This window comes from Onychostoma macrolepis, chromosome 07 (genome assembly GCF_012432095.1).
Source record: "Onychostoma macrolepis isolate SWU-2019 chromosome 07, ASM1243209v1, whole genome shotgun sequence".
Taxonomy (NCBI): Eukaryota; Metazoa; Chordata; class Actinopteri; order Cypriniformes; family Cyprinidae; genus Onychostoma; species Onychostoma macrolepis.
Window position 1 is genome coordinate 19,484,805 of NC_081161.1, and position 12,828 is coordinate 19,497,632.

Here is a 12,828-nt window from a genome sequence, read left to right on the forward strand (position 1 = left end):
ACTTAAAAAGTACATGACTTCTCACAAGCGAGGTAACAACAACGGCGCTGTTCGTGAACAAAAGGAACTAAGTTTAACTATAATTAGAGACATTGCTGCTGAACACTATATAGAGAATGAGGATTACGTCACAGTCTTTTCACTCCGCGTTGCATTTCGGGAAGGCGCCGCCATATTAGCAGGATACGCTGTCCGTTCCCATGGTTACTTCTCATTCTTATCTTTTGTTTTGGTTTTGCCTTTAAGTTAAACAATAATTCATTCTTCATTGTATCGTTTGCAGGGAAGAGAAGCTCATTTATCGCATTGCATGATAATTAGATTTTTTTTTCTCTTAGGTTTTGTAGAATTTCATTTACAATGTTGATCTGATTACCGTGAAAACAGTGTCACCCGCTGGACGCTCGCTGCTGCTTCAGCCGTCATATTAAATTATCCAAATAAAGTGTTTGTTCAACAAGCTGACAGAAGTCGATCCATTTCTTTGTTGGAAACTTTTTTTTTAAATGATAAAGTATAATTGTTGTCATTATAAATATTCATTTTTCCACACCACGGAGGAGAATCAGAGATTATGGGTCACATTCAGCGAACAGTCACAAACTCACTGTACTTTGTATATTTATTTCAGCAAATGACAAGCAAAATCAAATCCCTAGGAGCTTGTGAACAGTTTTGTAGCATTTTTAAATGCTGGTTTAATGTACTAAGACAGTGATGCAAAAAGACATGCAGGTGAGCCAGAATATGAACGCGACATGTTTAAACATTAAGCGTTTCCCTCAGAAAACCGTAATGTAGAAAGCGCTTATTAAGACAGTGATATTTAATGTTCATATTTTGGGGCTCATCTGTTTTTCTGCACATATTATGATTTATTAGTAACAAGGTGTGTACAGAAAGTTTTCTTTTACTATCACTGTCTCAGTGCATTTGTTCTTATGAGAGGAAAATGCTTAACGCAAATAAAGGCGTTGCGTTCACATTTGAGCTTATATGCGTATCTGCATATAGTATATGCTTTACAATTTTGTCTTTATCACTGTTTTGGTACATTAAGCCACTTTAAGCAGTTTAGAAAGACCCCTGTTCAAGTTCTGCTAATTCACAAGCTACTTGCAAAGAAGGTAACGTAGCGTTAATTATTAAACCAACAAAATCAAATCTTTCAAAAACACACATAAATGTGATTATTTTATTGAGTGGGTTTAATCAGTGACATTAACAGCTTTACCATTAGGCGTCTTCTCTGCGACCTGCTTCCTTTGGTATTTTTACACATAGAAAAAAGGCGAAAACTATACTGTTTTATCCAGTTTTCTCTCAGAACGATGATCTGAGTTACTATTGCAATTCTCGATGCAGCATGAATGACATACAATGGTGACATTTTTCACAATCACGACAAAATAAAATAAAATACTGCCCTAAACTCAATAGCGGAAACGCAGCGCTGTCCTGCAAATATGGCGGATAAACAAAGCAGTTTCCCAGAACTCTACGCGGCGTTACGTCACATTCTCATACAAGGTAATCTCTCTCTCTCTCTCTCTCATAATTTACTTATTAACTGTATTAACTGCATTAGTCTGCTATCAACGGCTGAAGCCTCCGTTACTAGGTTTAAAATCACGTTTTGGAATTAACGTTAGCAACGGAGGCGGAAGAAATAATCCTACTCACAATAGCGATTTAAGTAGAAAAACCGGACGAATGCCTTGAAATATATAATCTGATCGATGTCTCGAGGTGTGGCAACCGTAGTATAAACGGAATAATTGACTTCGGTGCGTCGTGGCCGCATCACCACCTCGGGTGTGGATTATTTTTCTAATAATTCAACGGCCCGTCGTCAATTATTCCTTAGTTAAAGCAGACACCACTGCCTTTGTAATAGTTAACATTACCATATGGAACTGTAATTTAATTACAATTTTTGTAGTTTACATAATGTTTTATAGTTACATTGATATTGTAATTAAATTACGTAATTCCGTTACATGTAACTAGTTACTCCAAAACACTGCTACATAGTAGAGAAGAATGCAATTGCAAGGAACCATTAGCCATGTAACCTGCAAAAGAAATCAATGAATGCTACAGCGAACAGATCAGTATGAATCTTTAGTGAACGGATTCAAAAGAATCGAGTCCTTAAAATGAATCAAAATCGCCATTACTATTCCTTTTGTCAGAGGAGGCGGGAGGGTAAATCCTGCAGAAACCTGATATATTCGAATTTTACCAGCGCTCCACCAATCGCTGTTTTCGGTTGGAGTTTGTTGGTACCGCCTCCTGCAAGACCACGCCCCCGACAGAGAGGATCCTCCTGCTGAGGTTGTTTTCCCATGTTAGCCAATTAGCAACCTAGCATGCAATTTGAGGTCTGGCGCCTTGACTGAATGGTGCTTACGTGTATTTTAATTTGCCATTCAAATCCGAACCTTACACGATTCAACGTTTGAGAGCGCTGTTACCAGGCTTCATAGGCTTTGATTTCTCGGCGGAGCAGAAAGAAGTGATCCGGAGTCTGTTGCGGGGTGAGTTGGCTCTGCGTGCTAGCGGACGCTCGCTAGCTGTCGTCGTCGCAGTGCTTCATTCAGGCTAAAAGTAGCTAACTCTCACAGTTAATGACGCTTAAACCGCTATCCTCTCCAAATGGCCAGTAAATCACCCGGGTGACGTGAAATTCAAAGATAGCGACATTAAATCATGTATTTTTTTTTTAAAGTGATGCATGTCAAGCTAGTGATTATATAAGAGTATTTGTCGAGGCGCTAGCTAGCCGCACTTAGCCTGAATGGCTACACAAGGTTTTTAAGCTCTGCTCTGTTGATCAACTGCTCATCCTGAAGGTCTAACTATCATTCTCTGCGTTTGACCTGTCAGCAATCAGTACTGGCTTATTGGTGTCTTCTGAACTAACGTTACCGTATAACAGTGCTGCTTTGATCACTGAGCAGTTGTATGTTTACCGGTAGAAACCATTCAGTAGGACTTCCTGATTTGTAGCTAGAAACAGTTGGCAACATCGAGTGCTAACCAAACTGCCTTATCGCATGTCCTCGTTGTTTGGTGGGTTATTAGATGTTATTTGCCGTTTTTCATCGATTAGGGACGCGATAGTGGTCGGATCGTGTTTTTATTGTATTGTGATCAGTTTGTGTTGGTCTGAACTCTGCATCGGACAGAGGCGGTTACTGCTCGCCGCCTCTTTTTACGCCTCGTAGAGGTTCAAGAAGGTTTACTGGTTTGATCAAGCGCGTTTTGATGTCCAGAACACTAGTAAGCATGCATACGTACATATTTAAATGCACAATAACTTACGTGTATCCGAGCATGTTTTACGATGCATTACAGTTTGTTGTGAAGTGTGTGGGTCATATAGTCTCAGGCCTGACACACACACACACACACATTCAGACGACGCGAAACTGTCCGGTTGGATAAAACAGATTTTAGCCATTCAAATAAAAGTGAGACAGCGCACATGCCCTAGCATGTTTTCCTTACAGTGTAACTGTTTACACACCACTCTCCGCCTACACAGGTTCATAGAAAACTGTAACATTGTTTAAAGTTTTGTTGCAGTCTCATGTGAGTAATGGCAACGCTCATAACATCGCGGTAGCTGTTAGCCGATCAGCCGATCAGCCGATCTGGGGGGGGGGCGGGGGAATGACCAGTTTAAAACCAAGTCGATCAGACATCGAGTGAGCGTCGTTATTTGGCAGTCGAGTGCATCTGACAGGTGTCACTATAACTTTACACGAAGCTATAAAGTGGAGCTTCACTCACCAGGCTGCTGATACGTTGCGTTTTTCAAGACATTGTGGGTTAAACGCTTTCGGGTTATTATGCATCAATAAACGGTACTAAATGTCATTAGCCAAACCAGTTATAAACTGATTTGTAGACAAAAAAATGAAAAAAACTTTGGACACGCCTGTAGTAGTAAGGAATGAATAAGCCTTATTCATCCAAAAAATGAGTATGTCCATTATTTATGCAGTCATTGTGGGCACATTTCGGAATATTAGTGAAGTCATTGAAACTATGAAATTGCACACATGGAAGTTTGAAAATTGTCCAGTGACAAAATAGTGAACAAATTAAAACTATCCTGTTTTAGAGTCTGCATAGTAACGCTCAGGGCTTTTCTCAACCAAACTTCATGAAGTGCCACCTGACACTTTGTTTGATTTCACTATCCAGTCCAATTCACACATTAAAATAATTCTTATTGGTTTTGTCGATTTTATATATGACTACATGTATTTGTCAAAAATTTTTGGTTTTTAAAGGAATAGTTAACCCAGACCTTTGGTATTTTGTTGTTCCAAACTGTTTAAGATCATAAGAAACTGTCTAACTTTTTGTCTGGTAGTGTATGTACACTGTAAAAAAAAAAAAAAAAAAGTTGAGCCAACTTAAAATTTTAAGGCAACCAGCTTCAGCAGATTTTTGAGTTTTCTCAACTTGTTGTTTTAAGGTTATACAACAAAAAGTTGAGACAATTCAAAAATCTCCTACAAAAATAAGTTGAGAACTCAAAAATCAGCTGAAGCTGGTTGCCTTAATTTTAAGTTGGCTCAACTTTTTATTTTTATTTTTTTTTACTGTGTATTTTTAGCGTTAACTTTCATATGAATATTTGCTGGGGTTTTTTTTTTTTGTAGGTTCCGCCGCAGTGAGGAGCATGAGTACATAATGAAGCGGCGCTTGGAGGATCAGGACACAGTGATCGGCTCTCAGCGGCGGCTCCCCGGGGGTGTGGACAGCTTTCAGCACCGCGTCCTCAACTCTGCTTCCTCCCTCTACGAGACTGCACCAGACAACATGCAGCCATCGTCCAGCATGCAGTACTCTGTCTCACAGACCTATCAGGTACAAAAGTATTTTTATGTATTAAATATTATAAATAAACATAAATATAAAATAGTAGAGTGTTAACTTTATTTACAGAATATGTATATACAGAATATATATATATATATATATATATATTACATGCATGCATGCGCACACACACACACACACACACACACACACAGTAGACGAAATTCTAAGAACACTTGGAATATTTAAAAGATTTCAGTTGTTTTTGTTGAATTGCCCATTACAATGCCCATAAAACAAACTATTGCCGGAACTACCTGCGATGGAAGGACTCTGCTGGAACATTGAAAATGACGATCTGTCCAGACCTCAACCCCATCGAGCAAATTTGGGGCGAGTTGGAAAATAAACTGGACAGCTCTATTGTACATTCAAAGGAAAGCCTTTGGCTTGAGTTGCAGAAGGCAAATTACATTAGTGTTGAAGTTCTCAGGAAATATATTGACACTATGCCAGAGAGATGTGCTGCTGTAATTGCTGAAAAAGGTGGACATACCAAATATTTAAGTTAAAAGTGGATAAAAAAAATAACTTTATCTGATATTTGTTGTGCTCAGAGCAACCATCTGCATGTTTCATGAACATTATGAAAATAAATCATATTTTCAGATCTGTCAGGTGTTCTAACAATTTTTGCCACCACTGTATGTGTGTGTGTGTTTGTTTTCGAGTTCCACTCTGCTTTTTAAAGATTTAACTGGCAAGACATTGTGGTTTGAGTGCAACTTCTGTAAAGAAATAGTAAAATCACTTATCCAGTAATTATGAATGACTGGAAGCCTTGCTATGAGTGAGTGAGGTTTTTTTTTTTTTTTTTTTTTTATATATAAAGTGTTCCTTTGGCCCAAAAGCTGGCAAAACTATGTGCATTTCATTTATTTAAAGCACATTCTGGGATATATTGAAATTTGTAAGAATGAGAATTCATCACATATTGTTAAAGGGAAATGACATTTCACTTTATGTAAGCAGGCCTGATAATTAACCATTTCTCCTTCTGCTCTAACAGTTGTCAATGACCCAGAGTTCTGGTGGACATGGACATACCAGCAATTCAACTGTGCATAGTGGGCCTCATCACCATGGGCCAGCTGTCCAGCCTGTGGGCCAGGGTCACTCTCATGCTACCCCTAACCCTGCCCCTGCTCCTGCCCCTGTCCCTGCCCCTGCCCCAACACTGGGTCAGCAGCAGTTTCAAAGGCTCAAGGTAAGAGATCTGTTTAGAAGAGCATGGGAATTATATGCGTTAGTTGAGATGAATTGCTGGAGAGCTGAGATGTATGTAATTTCAGGTAGAAGATGCTCTTTCCTATTTGGATCAAGTTAAGCTTCAGTTTGGCAATCAGCCGCAGGTCTACAATGACTTCCTGGATATCATGAAGGAGTTCAAATCTCAAAGGTCAGTTTGAGTTTTGTTTTTGTTAGATTTTTTTGTTTTGTTTTTCTTGTTTTGTTTCTGTCCCTGCTAGTTCTGTCTAGCTCCACACCTCGAATGGGTTGGTCTAGTTTTGGTGAGCGCCCTTGGACCTTTATCCTCGGCCAAGGTAGCTGAGATGATACGAGTATCGATACAGCTGGCCCTGTATCGATATTGTGGCACGTAGTGTTGTCACGGTACCAAAATTTCAGTATTCGGTACCGATACCAGTCAAAATCCACGGTTCTCGGTACCAATTTCGGTACCACATGCTAATGAAAAAAACACACTATTTTTAATAAAGTCAAACAAAAATAAAAATGTACAAAAATCAATGCCATTCTTTATACTTTATTTAAATTGTGTTTCAAGTTTTTCCGCAAGTAATAAAAGTATGAAAAACAGTAAACAAGTTTCACCCAAATTTAATTTGTCTTTTAATTAATTAAATTTAAACGCATTGTATTATTTTGGTAAATAAAGGGGATTTACTATTAAAATTTAAATATGGAAGAAATATTGTGACTTCTTTAAAAAAAAAAAAAAAATTATATATATATAAAATTATATTTCTGGCACAATGTCTTTAAGATGAACTTTTTTTTTGACGGGTTGCCGTGAATACCTTTACATTTCTGTGTAGCTATATGATATGACGCTGGTTTTACTCAATGAAACGGTAAAATGCTCGCGAGGGGACTCTCAGAGCAGTTCTGTAGATATTGTTTATGTATTTATGTCCTCATTGAGACGGCAGATGATGAATCACCGCGAGCGTCACGCGCTTCAGTGTATGTAGTAAAAAAAAAAAGAAAAAACCACGCGTCTCTGCCATTCATTCACTCACACAGAGACTCGCAGAACATGCGGGATTCATATCTGAATCGACTTTTGCAGCTTAATATTTACAGATACTAGTCCACGTCGCGATTTGATTTAAGTGCAATGACCTACTTTTGATTAATTCATCCAAACTTTGACAAATTCCGTGACATTCCGTGCTAAACTGTAAATTCCGTTTTTATAACTGGATTCCGAGATTCCGTCCGCGTTTTCTGCATCGCGAAATCATCGGGCCGTCTGGCGTCAAGAACCGGGTTGACGGGTACTCGGTACCACCGGTACTTAAAAAAACCTGGTACCGTGACGTTTTCACTTTTTTAGTACCGACTTGGTACCGAAGTACCGGGTCTTTTGACAACACTAGTGGCACATGTGCAGCAGTGGACCACGCTTAATTTGAATTCAAGAACACCGTTTATAATGGAGTAGAAAAGTATGAGGTTTCTAAAAAATAATGAATAGAGCATAATATATAGGCCACAACAAGGTTTAACCTGGGTTTCACAACTGGGTTGCCTGATACAAAGAGATGAAATCCCCAAAACAGAGCTTCCCACTTGAGCAATACGGAAATATCTGCTAAGTGTGCTACTTATCTTTGTCAACCTGGCAACCATGTGCACAAGCTCTCTCTCCACTGTGGATAAACGCACTTGCTTTCTGAAAACACTGGTTAGCTTTTAGTTTAGCTATCTTCGCTTTGATATTCAACAACTGTTCATTTACGAGAGAGAGGGAGAGGCTGTGTATGTATAAATTACGATGGTTTTGCCGTGTTTCTTGAAACAGTGAAGCTGTGGCTTAAATTCCTTTAGAAACAATGATGTTACCAGCTCCTTGTTGAGAAAGATAATGTAGCTCTTGAGCGATTAAGCTATATTACTGATAAAATTGTAGGGCAGCGCTAAAAAGTTTGTGTTGCTGAATGTCTGTGTGGGGCCGCAATGTGATCTGTTTGAGTGCACGTGTGTGAGAGATACAGTGAAGACAGCGCATTAGTTTAGAACTCTTCTAATTCTTATATTTATTTTTTTAAATGTAGAGAGTGCGTTAATTTGTGCAATGATAACCTACCAGCTATGTTAAGTAGAGGTCGACCGATTCATCGGTTTTGCCGATTAATCGGCACCGATAGTTGATTGCCACAACTATTGGTTATCGGCAAAAATCCATGCCGATAGTTTTCCGGTTTGCAACCGTTGCTGGAGTGGCTGAGAAGGGTCCGCTGCCATTATACAGTACGAGAGCAGCCTCGAGAGGCGGAAATCACTGACAGCACGTGTTGTTTACTGACACTGTGACCAACTGCGCGCTGCACAGAGCGGGAAACTCCAGACTCGCATTTAAATACAGCCGACAGAAAAGCCTACCGCTAACAGAGCGTCATTCACATAGTTTTCTATTAAATTACATTATATTTGTCCCAAATCGTTGTGAATGTACATAATGACTTCACCCTAGGCTATAAATTATGTATTGTGCATTTTTCAGCAAAACGTTTGTCTTTCTGTGGCTCTAATAAAGCCTTTATGCTTCATGTAGAAAGCTGTAATACAGATCGCGCGTTCTCTTTCCGCTTGCTGGTTTTTTTTTTTTTTTAAACACCAAACTTCAAACTCATTTATGCCACATTGTTCATTCTTGAAGCAAACTTATGTCCGTTTGGTTATTAAATAAATAGTTTTAGACCGCCACTTGATTTGAACGCAAAGCGTCTGGTGTGTGTGTGATACCTCTGAGTTCTCCTAGACGCAGCGCTGCGCTTTTTTTTTTTTTTGATTAGATAATTATCAAGTGTTAAAAAATAGAAGCAAATAAAGCGTGTGAGTACACATACAATATCCATATGTATGTAATTTTAATGCTATGGCCTTGTGTAGGTATTTAAAGATGGCCATCTTTAAGCATGACTGTTGAAATTAAATGGTAACACTTAACAATAAGAGTCAATTTGTAGCATTAGTGAAAACTGTAGAACTATTGTTCCTTGTTAGTGTTTTCATTTCAACATTTACTATTAGCTACTAATAGGCTACATTTTAAAATTTTAAAGTTTCTTCTTTTAACATTAGCAAACTATGAAGTAACTTTAATGATCAATATAGTAAATAATATTAATATTTTTATTCTACAACAAAGCACAACAGTTTTTTGAGACAGTGATGAGAAACTCTGCAGAGCTGTGGCCCTCCAGGAATTGAGTTTGAGACCACTGCGCCATGCACTTCTCATCCGTGCTTGTTTACATCAGAGTGTGCACACGCAGCAGTGTTGTGAATTGTGACCAGTTGATGGGAAAAATTATTCTTAAAATGCATTCAAAAAATCGGAATAATTTGTAATAAATAATTATTCATGGTATTTTTAATTGCCCACGATAACAATATCGTTCATATTCATTACCGTGATATCACATTACCGAATATTGGCACATGTCTACTGAAGACACGTTATAAAGACTGTGAACTGTGTAGATTGTAGAGTTAGACTATTAAACAATTTTTCACCATTTTATTTTATTTTATTTTATTTAATTTTGTCTTTTTTTGGGAGGGCCTGAAATCACGTCTCTGTGCATGGCCCTCCTCTAATACTATAAGTAACTGGAGCGCATTAGCATCAGTGGTTTGCCCGCTCAGTTGTGAGTTACTGTCATTACTGTTAGTTACTACAGCCTACAGTTTGCTAGCTAGCTGTGCCTTCATCATATAAACGTCAGTGTTTCCCACAGGATTTTGTGAGACTTGTGGCGGCAGGTGATGTCACACATTATAATTTGCATATTTGTGACGTCATTGCGTCAAGTTTGCGTTCAGACAAGTTTTGGCACTTCAGATCTGTTCTACTCTATGAACTGTCACATACTGTAAAACAGCTGAATGCCCAATAAAGCTTTTCACATTTACATTTTCTGTTGTCATACATAAAACAAGTATAGTAACTAAACGTCACGGCCCATTTGTAAATGTTAACCAGGAATCACTCACTATACTCCTTAAATCCTGATTTATTTTTGATTTATCGCGATCAAAAAATCAACATACATCTACACTAACAAGCGACTATATATGGTGGTTTTGGCTATATTACTGTTTTGCCTCATTCAGCGCACTGCCTGCGTCTGAGTAACAAATTATGAGCATATTAACAGACTAATTATGTTCATATTTAAAAGTCCAAACAGTCATTAAGCGACAAGCGTGCTTTAAGCGACATTAAGCGTGCTTGGAAACGCTGTTTTGTAATCATTTATTGACGAGTCTGCTGCATTACGGCCAACTGAAATCGCTGCTTCACTGCACAGAACAGACGCCGAGAGAGGTGAAACTGTGCCGGGAGAGTCAAACCTCGCGCTCGCGAGGCAACATCTTCCAACTGAATGAAAGCTAAGGTTTTTTTTTTCAAAAAAGTCACTAGGTTTGTCAGTATGTAACCTTTATGGGAAAAAAAGCCGCTAAAATGGTCTGAAAGTTGCTAAATATTGTGCTAAAGTCGCGCTCGAGTGTGTGTGAGACGCGGGAAATGATGGCAGGGGGGGGCGGTGGGTATTTGTGGCGGTCGATGTGGATATTGTGGCGGTCCGCCACAAATAAATCAACGTGTGGGAAACACTGAATGTATATTATAAACATTTATGGCTGTGTAAATCCAATTGAGCTACTAGAGGGAGTCTGCATTCAGGTTGTAGCGGTATTTGACAGTTGAGAGAGGTGGCAAATTTCCCGCAAGTGGGCGTGGTTTCTGTGCAGACAGTGGACATAATGGAGAATGTCACGGAATTTGTCAAAGCTTGGATGAATTAATCAAAAGTAGGTCATTACACTTAAATCAAATCGCGATATGGACTAGTATCTGTAAATTTTAAGCCACAAAAAGAATATGAATATGAATCCTACATGTTCTGCATGCCTCTGTGTGAATGAATGGTGCAGATGAGAGGTTTTGTTTACTAAGCAAATACTGAAGCTTCTGCCGTCTCTACTACAAAAATTAAAACTTTTTTTAAAGGGCACCTATTACGCAAAATCCACTTTGCACATAAATGTGTATTGGCAGTGTGTGAACACAACCACCCTACGATGATAAAATCCCACCCACTCCTCATTTTTTAATCCCCTTTAAACCAAATCAGTCTCACTAGGCCTGCCATTTTGATTCTCTATGCAATGTGACATCACATTGCATAGGGCCAGGCCACTGAGGACTTCTGAGGGTTACTTCTATTTTTCAAGGTAATGCGCCTTAAAATCTACCTAAAATACGTTTATCGCTCCAGACTCCTTTGTGAATGTCATGTCGTTATAGTGCTTAGCATTTTAACCGTTATTGTGTGCATACGTTATCGAAGTATTTTAATTAATCAGCACCGCACTTGTGAGAAACAGCTCTTTTTTTAGACACACCCCAAAAATGACATTTTCTAGTAGTTATAATAAATGATCTGTGGGGTAGTTTGGAAACTTCACAGACACATTCTGGGGACACCAAAGACCAATTTTAAAGGAAAGGACGTGACGTGTGGCCAAGTGTCCCATACTTGGAATTTGTGCTCTGCATTTAACCCATCCAAGTGCACACTCACAGCAGTGAGTAGTGAACAAACACACACTCACCATGAACACACACCAGGAGCAGTGGGCAGCCAATGCTGCGACACGCGGGGAGCAGTTGGGGGTTCGGTGCCTTGCTCAAGGGTCTCACCTCAGTCGTTGTATTGAGGGTGGAGAGAGCGCTGGACATTCACTCCCCCCACCTACAATCCCTGCCGGACCTGAGACTCGAACTCGGGTTACAAGTCCGACTCTCTAACCATTAGGCCACCATTAGGTGCCCTTTAAAAGAATAACAATAGGCCATTTCGTCCGTGTTTTAATTTAAATAGTAAAACCCTTTGTCGCCAAAAAAATAAAGAATTTGTTTAACTTTAATTTGATTAAAAGATCAATTAAATAAATGTTTTATGCCTTCATTTGATAACCAGAAAAATCTAAATATACACAAAACATTTTTTAATAGGGCTATTGTAAAAATACACTTTTATAAATTGAGTTGTTTTTATGCATTCAAATAGTGCTTAAACAGATATTGATAACAAATAACGTGAGGAAAAAATAAAAAATTGCATAGGCCTCTAAAAAAATGTTTTTTTTGTTAAGTTTCAATAAATTGATGTTAAATTGTATAAGTTTCCTGATTTGTAATTGATTAGGCATGCTTTTTGATTAATACAACTTAATTTAACCATTAAAAACTGGTTCAAGAAAATTAAAACAGAATCCAGAAAAATTAAAACAGAATCAGAATTTGGAAAAAAATAAAACAGAATTTGGGGAAAAAATAAAAGCGATTTCATAGGGTCCTAAAATAGGTCCAAGGAAATCTAATCAATATGCACAAAGATGTAAGAGAGTCACAAATCGCTATGCATGCCATCGCTGCTGTTGGTTAGATTTGAATGGCCAGTAATCGTTCTGTGTTAGTAAATGGGAGATTTTGTAATTTTCAGCATTAAATTTCTATAGTATAAAGTATAAAAAACTAAACTTATCATGTTAAAATTAAATAATAACATGATTACAAATGTTTTAATGGAGTGGTTTTAATTGCAGATCTTTAATGCTTGGTGTTAAGAATTTAGGAGAAAGGACTATCCATACAGTGCTTTTCTT

At 38.3% G+C, this 12,828-nt stretch overlaps 1 protein-coding gene across 1 annotated transcript in view; it reads left to right on the forward strand.

Moving 5' to 3' along the window:
* Positions 1 to 2,343: 2,343 nt before the first annotated feature.
* The window catches only part of sin3ab (SIN3 transcription regulator family member Ab), a 31,603-nt gene continuing 21,118 nt past the window's right edge, over positions 2,344 to 12,828 (forward strand). The window contains exons 1-4 of the mRNA XM_058781782.1: positions 2,344 to 2,540; positions 4,680 to 4,887; positions 5,909 to 6,106; positions 6,192 to 6,298. Coding sequence (XP_058637765.1) covers positions 4,711 to 4,887; positions 5,909 to 6,106; positions 6,192 to 6,298 — 482 coding nt within the window. The 5' untranslated portion in view covers positions 2,344 to 2,540; positions 4,680 to 4,710. The remainder of the gene's footprint in view (positions 2,541 to 4,679; positions 4,888 to 5,908; positions 6,107 to 6,191; positions 6,299 to 12,828) is intronic.